Genomic DNA, 10981 nt, shown 5'->3' with positions numbered 1-10981 from the left:
TTTAATTATAAAAAATTGTACATGTTAAAATTCTGAAATTTAACAAGATATTTGACATATGATATGTAACTGCATTAAAAGGCATAAATACATATTGCCTATATTATTTATTTTTTAAGAAATAGTTTAAAATATCTTAATTTTTTTTTTTATTATTTTTAATTAGTATAACAATCATGTTTAAAATACGTTTTGAAAACAAATTTTTTAAATGCAAATTATTTTAAAAATCTATCCTGGTACTTGATAAATTCATATAAATTATTAGAAAATCTAAAAGACTTCAACAACAAATATATTTAATTATGCTGGTAATTACCGATCACTTTTTTTTACAATCCTGCTTAATTAAATATAATTAGTATGTATTCAATTTAAAATTATTGTTACTTAAGCAAATGCTTAAAAAAAAAATGTGGGTATATTAATCACGACTATACATCTAATGTCGATTTTACAACTGATAACTAATACTTGTTTTTCCCACTCTAACGCGTAGACCATGCGGAGTGACTAAAAGCTGTATATAATAATCAAAAGTCATTCCATCGCAACGATAGCACTTTATCAGCCGTAAGTAACTATTTCACTTAAAAATTTATGTATAGTTTTCCTATATTATAACCAATAAGAAAAAAATTTTGATTATTTTTCAATAATCAAAATTTTTTTTTGCATGCATTTGGTTTTTTTTCGTGTTTTAATAATTTTAAGATGTTATAATTTACTACTATTTTTTAATTTCGACGATTAACAATGAACTTTTGTCTAATTATATATTACACATTAAATTAGTAACTCCAGTAAAATCAGGTTACTTAAAAATATCTTGAAACAGAAAATTCATATTTTAGGTATTTAGTTAAATATACATAATATAAAAACTGTTTAAATCGGATAAACGATGTTAAAATTAATTTATAGAATTATATTTACTTTGTGTATTATCAAACTGGATTTATCAATAACACAAACTCAACTTATAATTGTGCGTAATTTTTTTCAAATATATATTTTACACTTTAAATCTTATTATATAATAGCAAAAACAAGAAAAAGAACGCTTTTCTGGGAAAATTACTTAGCATGCTCCCATTATATAAATTTTTTTTTCAATGAAAGTACTTGGTCCATGAGACTCCGGGGAAATTAATGTCGAAGGTCGGGAAAATTTTAACGCTCGTGGTCGAGCGTTTTAAATTTTCGACCGTTTTTGAAAATAACGCTCGCTAACGCCAGCGTTTTACGACCTAAGGTTTGAAATTTTCACCAGACCCGTACAATAACATTTCTAAAATATCATAAAAAAATTAATTTAATCTGTTCATTTTTTATCGTTCTACGGGGGTTTTTTTTTTGTACGCTCAAGACGCCAAGGCCTGAAATTCTTGCGACACTTTACGATTTTTTTTTTCGATTCGCAATTTTACCACGGCGATCTACACATGCTGAGAAAGCACCAAAATCCAAAATTCGAGATCCGACCAAAACTCCGGCCGCTACGAACGTTTGAAATTCATCATCAAATTTTAACTATTTTATCATCTTGAATTTTACTGATATTAAATTTTTAATATATTTTTGTTACACTGATTCTGATGTAATATTTTTTCTGCATAACACTTATCGTGACCGGCGTAGCCGTGTACTCCTACCATAATCAGTGGCCTACTTGAGACTATCATTTTTCGATGTCCTAACGTTCATAAAAAAAATTCAAATAATTTTTGTTGCTGTATATTGTTATCATATTGTCGCATCCTTCAACGCTTGAGAAAGTTATTAACTTTTTTTTCATGAGAGTCTTTTAAGTTTTTAAAAAGACGTATCTTTTCTGTATAATTTTTATTTTATAATATAATTTTGAAATTTTGGTTTAAAAATTACACTACTTATTTCGAGGGAAGAACGGATATAATCTGTTATATTACAATATGTTATAATCAGGAAAATAATTAGCATGAAATTACTTTAACTCTTGTTGGTGATAGATTGTGTTTATAAACATTTATTTAAAGTATTCTTAATTGATAATTTAAATACAGATTTAAATGAATATTAATTATTTTGGTAATTAACAAATAATCTTCAATTTAATGTTTCTTTTTCAAAAGTTATAACAATACAATGTAAAATTTTTGACTACTAAGCAAAAGATTATTTTATCACTGAAAAATAAATCTTAGTAAAATCAACAAATTTATTGTTAATATATTAATTTATTTTTAAGTATTTGCGTTTAAAGTTCCTTTTTTATGGTCAGGATATTGTTTTCGGTATTCATATACGACCTGTAATAAATATTGTTTCTATAGTTCATTATGGGTAATTTTGTTGTTGAAATCTTCCATAAGTTTTACGGCTCTTTCAGCTGTATCGTTTGTTACTGAAATCTTCTCTGCTATTTTTAAAACACTTTGATAATCTTCATTATTTTTCCAACTAATAGGATCTTCTTTTAGAAATGTTGTGTTTAAATTAAATCTTTTAAACAGTTGATATAAATCAATACTAATGAACTGTTCGATTTCTTTATCTATTAACACATTAGCTCCTTCTGAATTAATAAATAAACGTTTATATGATGGAATATAAGATGTAGGTCCACTGTTTTTTAGAGCTTCAACTATTTTTCTTTTAGTTTCTATTGATATAGTATCATCAAAAAAAGAAAATGTACTACTCTCAAGTCTTAAGTACCATAAATGATTACATTTTTTTTTAATAGTGATTTGAAATATATCTTTATCTATTGAGATATATTTTAAAAGATTTTTAGTAAAATTTAAATCTTGCAACGGTGCTTTTATGGCTGAATTCGTATCAAACCATACATTAATGTAAAAGGAAACTATAAAAATACAAATACTTTTTAATGCTGCTACTTCTTTTTCAGTTAAACTAAACTCTTTACGAAAAATAAATATATTTTAACTATAAATGGCTTTAGCCATCCATGGAGCATGATGAATTGTACTGGGAAGTTAAAAGTGGTAACCACCAGGTATTTCACCACCTAAAAATATTATAGCCAATTCTATAAACTCCTTGTAATTATCCCTTGGGTGTTTTATCTCAAGACGGCTTATACAAAAATTTAGTATATCGTCACCAATATCCTTTAGTAATTCGCAACAAAATGCTTGAACATTATCAGTCAAGGACCATTCAACAAGACTATGGTATATTGCGATAGCTTGATCAATCCAGTACCAGTATTCATGAATGGGACACCTAAAAGTTGCTCTTTACCATCGAACGAAATTATTACAGGGAGCCTATCCACTGTTGATTTTCCAGTTAGCGAAGGCAGAATTTTCCCGTCCCAATATACTACAATAGCTTCTTTTACTCCTATCTTATAATTTCTACGAATTTTTTCAGCACGTTCTTTACGTAGATTCATACGAGAACGTCTAATTGATGACCTACTTATCATTAATTCATTTAAATTCTCACCAAGTGCTTCAGCTGTTGCTATTAAAATGTGTGCCGCATCACGATCACTAACTTTACATTTATCAAGTGCAATGGCCAATTTTTCAGTAATAAAATTTATTGATCCTCTGTTACTTCGAATGCGTTTTTTAGATGGTCCAGGTTCATCATCAAATACCGTGATGGTTTCGTCTTCACTACTACTAGATGATTCCAGTTGTACAGTTTCGGCTAAAATAAAAAATACTCATAAGTATGTAGTACTTTTCTAACGATTACTTAGTACACGTAATTTTAACTTACTGAAAGCTTCTAATTTTTTATGGACACGATTTTTCCTAACATCAGCCTCTTTCCTTCTATCTTCTATATTTTTTTCAGTATTTTCTAATTTATTGTCAACGCCAATCATTGAACCGATTCGTCCTTTCTCTTGCTGAGAAATTAAAAATGATTTGTCTTCCTCAATTTTAATTAAATCTAAATCATTTGCATGTGCGATATCAAATAGATTTTCGAGGCTACTAATAAAGTCTGATTTTTAGCTGGTGTGTCAGTTTTCCTATGTTCTCATTTTTGCAAGTTTCTCCAATCATGGTATACAATTTTGTTCGCTCTTTGTAGGTATACAAGCTTTCATCCAAAATATAATTGCTTCTTGAATAACTAAAGTAGCACTTTGACGTAAATTTAATTTTACTTCCCGTAAATCATAAAATAAAACAGATAACAGTTGTCTATTAGATGGCAATTTACTACCTATTATTTGATTAGAACTAAATCCAATTAAATAGATACATTTAGGCTCACATAAGCTGGATCTTGAAACCATTACGAAAAAAAAATTGCGGTGTCAGTAACTTTTAAAGAATTAAAATATATATAAAACGTACTGTACTTAACAATATACGTTCAATTATGTAATTCACAGTTATTGTCAAATAACATAGGTCAATAGATAATCACAAAAAAAAATTATTTCTGATAAATTTGTAAATTCTAACATTTTAATACATATAAACCCACATAGAAATTTCAATATATTAATATTGTCGAAATATTCTTACAAAATACTTTTTAAAATATTTTGAAGCAAATATTGTGACCATATCTCATAAATATAATAAAAAATATATTCTATTGAAATATTTCCATAATATGCTCACAAAATAATTTTTTAAATATTTGTTTATGTATATTTTGAGAATATATTAAAGAGAATAAATACAGTATATTACACTGAAAATATTTCTACAATGTGCTTAAAAAATATCTTTTTAAATATTTGCTTATAAATATTATGAAAATATATTAATTAGAATAAATATAGAATATTTAACTCGAAATATTTGTTGAATATATTATCAATATAATTTTTTAAATATTATCTTGTTGGCCAACTGAAGTAACTTAAGAGACACAAGCCATCCTCTTTTCTCCCATTAGTTACATTTTTGGATGTTATTGGTATCTAGTTATATAATACTTATGTATTATATATACATATTCCTAAATTCTTAATAAGTAAACAGCCATTTTCTCTAATTAATATCAATTTTCATTAAACTAATTCAATTAAGCTAAGTAAGTCAGGAACAGTAAAAAAAACCTTGTTGCTATTATTTGCAATATTTTTTTTATAATATTTTAGAAATATACCTTTAAAATATTGTGAGAATGTAATATTCGCTGCCAAAGTATATTCTGAGAATATTTCAAAATATTTTGGTTATATTCTAGAAATATTTTAATATCAAAAATAAATATGCTAGGAATATTCTAGAAATATTTCATTGCTATGTGGGATGGTGTACTATACATGATTTGTACATTGATATTTCAGTTGATAAGTAATTACGATATCACTCCAAAATTAGATACCAGAAGGCATCATCATATATAGCTGTATCACTTCTATTAAAAAAACGAACGTCGTTAAATTTTTAAAAATTGAACATTTTTAATTTTAATATGAAATAAGGGAAAATTACTTATAAAAATACGATTTTATTTTGCCGTTTATCATAAGACCCAATAATGCATCATTATTATTTCTTATAAAACTCAGCTCGCCACGAAAAGTATTAAAGTTACAAAAAAATGTATAAGAACTTAAATTTAGCAAATTTAATTTTAAGTAACTTTTGTATGAAACATTTTATTGTTGATGAAATATTTTTATACTTAATATAAAAAAAAAAAAAATGTTCAGTAAAAAATAAAAAAATAATTAGGTTTAAGAATTAAGTTCTATTAACTTTTATTGTAAGTTTAATAGATTTTGAGTTAAGTTCAAAAAACTGAAAAACAACCCCTCAGGCTCGATTTTCAACCCTCTTGTGGCACGTGTTAAAGTTGATTTATCATGTCCAAATTTGGTAGGTTTTATTTTTTTTACTATTCGAACAATATATGGGGGTGTATTAATTAATTATTGATCAATTTTTACAAANTGTGGGGGTGTATTGATCAATTTTTACAAATTTGTTTTCTAGCACCACGCTAGTATACATAAACTATTATTTCTCAATTCCTTTGAATAAAAGACAAGTAATTCAAAGAGAATTTAATAAAAAAAATTTTTATTACTTAATCAAATCTGATAATAAAAATATTATTAGTATCGTTAATAATTGATATAAATTTTTTGAAAATCTGACCCTTTATATGCCCACAGGGGAGTACTCAAAATAGCATCTTCTGCACAAAAATTTAACTTTTTCAACTTGAGTATTGAAAATGTTCTGGAAATACTCCGTGCTTCAAACATATGCTAAAATATAGCTAATGTTATGTACTATAAGTTCAAAAAAAAATTTGTCCCAACGTCTAATTTTCTATGTGAAAATGGTTGCCGTAGATAAAAAACATGTAATTTTGATGTTAAAATTTACCATTACATAGTTTATTTTTTCAACTTTAAATTACTATAACTTTTATAACTATAACTACAAATTTTTGTTTCTAAATAAACTATATATATCGTTTATCCGACATACTTTTTTTGTAAATAGGACCATTTCCCATTTTACAGGGGGGCTTTAAATTTTTAAAAATACGAGTAAAAAGTAGAACTATTTCTATGGTTTCAATATTCAATACAATTATTTTGATTCGTTCATTTTTAAATAAGTTAGGGCAATTTTAAAAAAAAAAATGTTAAAAAATGTCAAAATTTACCGATTTTAAAAATCGTAATTTTTGGGGAGATTTTATCTATTTACAGGGAATGAAGGCAAAATGTTTATATTTTGTGGGTAATGTCTTCGACTAGATACCATTTGTGATCTTTTGACGTATCGTTGAAAGAAATCAGTTCGGTGATAGCTGAGAAAAAGTGGTAACAGAAAAAAAAAAACACATCATAGTAAAATTAATACCTGCTAAGCTTCGCATCGAAGCAAAAATATTATTAGTATCGTTATTTGAAAAAAAAAAACAAAACTTAATGATAGTTTAATGAATAAGGGATAATACTAGAAATTAATTTTCACTACTAAAAGAGTAACTTAACAAAGAATTATTATTGTTGCAAAAATACAAAAACAGAGATAAGGTATTATTCTTTTGTAAAATTTCGTGAAGCGTTGTTAAATAATCACCCTGAATCATTTTCAAATAATAAGGTAAATAATTTTAATCTTCTTTTAAAAAACTGTTCATGATAATATTTAAGAAAATTATGATAAAGTTTTAATATCTGTATAAAAGTTATTAACAGTATAAATCTTTTAAAATATTATTATTTTTTAATTATAGAAAAGCTAATGAAGAAGATATTTATTGCGATTTACATAAAAAGACAGGTAAGTATAATTTTTTTTTTTCTTTTCCTTTCAAAATTTTCCATTGATTTAGTTCCTAATTATATATTCTTTTTTTCATTCCTAATTTTTTTCCTATTCATCTAAAAACTCTCCTTATAAATCATCCTTTAATTTCCTCTTCTCATCTTACTCCTTGGTATAGACTTGTTAACAATCACTTAACGAAGTTCTGACATTTACGTTGTCGAACAGCTATACAAAGGGAGTTTATGTTTCTCTTTAAACTATAGTTCTGACATTTACGTTGTCGAACAGCCATAAAAAGGGAGTTTATGTTTCTCTTTAAACTATAGTTCTGACATTTACGTTGTCAAACAGCTATACAAAGGGAGTTTATGTTTCTCTTTGGACTATAGTTCTGAAACTAAAGTTAACAGTCATTTTCTCTTTTCCTTTCAACAATTTCTATTGATATTCTATTCCATATTATACATTCTTATTCCTCATATCTAATTTTTTCTTTCATTCATTTAAAAACTGTCCTTATAAATCATCCTTTATTTTCCTTTTCTCATTTTAATCATTATTAGTTATATTATTAGGTATTGAGTTATTCATAATCACTCAATACAGTTTTGATATTTAAGTTATCAAAAAGTTACAAAAGGGAGTTTACGTTTCTCTTAAGTGTATCAATCTGACATTTACGTTGTCAAACAATTATAAAAAGGGAGGTTACGTTTCTCTAAAGAATATAATTCTGGTATTTATTTTATCGAACAGTTATATAAAGTAAGTTTCCGTCTACCATTAAAAGTAGAATTCTGGCATTAAGGTTGTCGAACTTGATAGTAAAAGTCATAGTAATACAAGTAGACATTGTATACAGATAGTGTTTTAACGAGTTGGTTATAGAACATTTGTTGTAATTTCTTTCAATCTGCTTTGGTTAAATCACATATACTCATATAAAACACATAGTCGTATTAATTCCTTTTTAGCATTGCATCAATAAATAAAAATGAAATTGGATAAAAAAATCAACGAAGTTGCTGAGTATATTCGTTTTGAATATCCCCAAATAGATTATTCCAAAATAATAATTAAACATGATTGTGTAGTTAATATCTGCGAAAAAATTTATAAAAAACCAAATGATCTAAGATTAAAAAAAAGAATTGTGCACTATATTAACTATAAAAATTCATGTCTAAGGAAAATGTTAAAAAAATGACGTGTGTCCTAAGATTGAAACAGACAATTGTTTTTCAATAAATAATAGAAGTAGTAGTTCTAAAATAATAGAAATTTTAGAAAAATCGGATTACTCTATTACAAATTTTTTAAATTTTAACTCAGATATAATCGATGATATTTGTAGAAAACTTAAAATACGAATCAACAAATCCAATAGATGGTCAATATATAAAGAATGTATAAACATTTATAATATAAGTAGTAATAATTTAACTATCAATAGCTATAAAACTGATTGTGCTAAAATATTAGCACATAACTCAGAATCGCATGAAAATGTTGTAATAGCAAAAGAAAATAAGTTTTTTATGAGTGGTCAGACATTTTCTAACTGTTGTTCTACTAATGATATCATTTACAATTATGATATTGATGATGTAGACTTATTAAACAGAGAATATAATGATGATGAAAAACTTAATACAGTTGACAATAGAAAAAAAGAAAAAATTAGAAGGGTTAAAATGGGTATAACTGCAAAATTTAATAAAAAAAGACGCGATTACATGAATATTAAACGAAAAAATGAAGAATTCAGAATTAGAGAACGAAATAATGAGAAAGTTTCTAAAAAAAGAGCACGATTAGATCATAATAAAAGAAAATTAGAAAATGCAGTTAATTTAAAAAATATGAGAAGAAGATTAAAAAATAACGAAATTAAAGAAGCAAATAGAAAAGCAGCTCATTTAAGTATGAATAGGCGTTTGAAAGATCCAGCTATAAAAAAAGCTAATATAGAAGCTGCTAAGGTGAGCATGAAGATACGTTTAAAAAATTCAGCTATAAAAAAAGCTAATATAGAAGCTGCTAAGGTGAGCATGAAGAAACGTTTAAAAAATCCAGCTATAAAAAAAGCTAATATAGAAGCTGCTAAAATTAGTATGAAAAAAAAATTAGAAGATCCTGATACGAGAAAGGCCTATAAAAAAGCAAATAATATTCGATTGCTTAAAAGAAGAGCTTCTTCAAATAGCAGCATAGGGTCAAGTAGTAGAAAACGTTGTTATCGTGTGTCTTCATATAGGTTGCGTGAAAAGGAAAAATTAAACATGAAACGTCAAAAGTGGGAAACATTACTGTCAGAATATAATTTTAAAAAAACACAAGGTTTGTCAGAAACTAAACGTACCAATTGATTTGACAAGAACAACAAATATTTTACCACGGAGAGCAGAAAATTTGGCTACTATTAAAATAATGAAAGTCAAATTAAAAAGAAAATCTTGTTTTAAGCAGCATTATTTGTACCAAAATGTTCGCCCTATGTTAGTTGTGAGGGCTTTGATGGATCTTAGACACCAACCATTGTATAAAGGCGTAGAAATTGACGATGAATGGTATAGCCATGTTACAAATANTATAAAGGCGTAGAAATTGACGAAGAATGGTATAGCCATGTTACAAATTATATTCAGGCAATAACAGAGGAGACAGAATTGTTAGTTAGTGAAGAGTCTGATAAGAGTGACAATGATGAACCAGTAAATCCAGGAACTATAGACACTATGGTCGAAAATGGTGACTATGTGTCTTTTGCTCCAGGTGAAGGTATGAGACCCTTATCCATCCTAATCGATGACCATGCTGAAGAAAAAGCGTTTCCTAATTTGTTTGGTGGCCATCCTAGAAAACTTAAAGATCCGTTAAAAAATTACTCCAAGGTAATTAGATCAGAACTTTTGAATTCAGATAGGCGTTTTGCAGCAGACACGCCAAATTTATTTTTCAAATGTAAAGTTTTTGTACACAAACAAATTTCAAGTAATGTACAAATAATTATGCGTAAAAATAAAAAAGAAAATTTAAGAGCTAGCGACGTTGCAAATTCTGAAAATCTAACGAGAATGATTGATGGTGATCAAGGCTACCGTTTATTACACAATATACAGAATTCACCATCACATTTAGCCGCTATAAGGAAAAATACTTTTGCGATGGTAAGACAGTTAGGTCACCCTACTATATTTTTAACAATTAGCCCAAGTGAGTCATCATGGAGTGATTTATTGAAAATATTGTATAAATTACGTCACAAAATTGAAATATCTGATAAAGACGCTTTAAATTTACCATATGCAGAAAAATCAAATCTAATCAGAGACGATCCTGTTTGTGCTACATATTTTGATCAGAGATTTAGAGCTTTGTTTAAATTGATAAAAAATAAAAATGGAATTTTTAAAGAACACCCAGTTTACCATTATTTCTATCGTGTTGAATATCAGCATCGTGGAAGCCCTCATGTTCATATGATTTTATGGCTTGTTAATGCACCTCAATTTGACCCTACCAAGCCGGAAAAAACATTTGACGCCTGTGTGACCCTTATAAATAAGTATATACAATGCATGGTTTCCAAAGACAGCCCTGCGTATGCATATAGCAAATCAAAACAAACTCACCGTCATACACATACTTGTTATCGTAGTGCAAAAGACAAAGAGACTAACAATTGTCGATTTAATATACCTTATCCTCCAATGAAAGAAACTTGTATATTAACACCACTAACGCCG

The 10981-nt window shown here is 26.8% G+C and overlaps 1 protein-coding gene across 1 annotated transcript in view; it reads left to right on the top strand.

Annotated features, from left to right (window-relative positions):
• The first annotated feature begins 9662 nt into the window (after positions 1 to 9662).
• The window catches only part of LOC126897895 (uncharacterized), a 5210-nt gene continuing 3891 nt past the window's right edge, over positions 9663 to 10981 (top strand). The window contains exons 1-2 of the mRNA XM_050671839.1: positions 9663 to 9780; positions 9831 to 10958. Coding sequence (XP_050527796.1) covers positions 9663 to 9780; positions 9831 to 10958 — 1246 coding nt within the window. The remainder of the gene's footprint in view (positions 9781 to 9830; positions 10959 to 10981) is intronic.

Source organism: Daktulosphaira vitifoliae, unplaced genomic scaffold, assembly GCF_025091365.1.
Source record: "Daktulosphaira vitifoliae isolate Bord-2020 unplaced genomic scaffold, ASM2509136v1 Scaffold_2, whole genome shotgun sequence".
Lineage (NCBI taxonomy): Eukaryota > Metazoa > Arthropoda > Insecta > Hemiptera > Phylloxeridae > Daktulosphaira > Daktulosphaira vitifoliae.
This window is presented reverse-complemented; position numbering and strand designations above follow the sequence as displayed.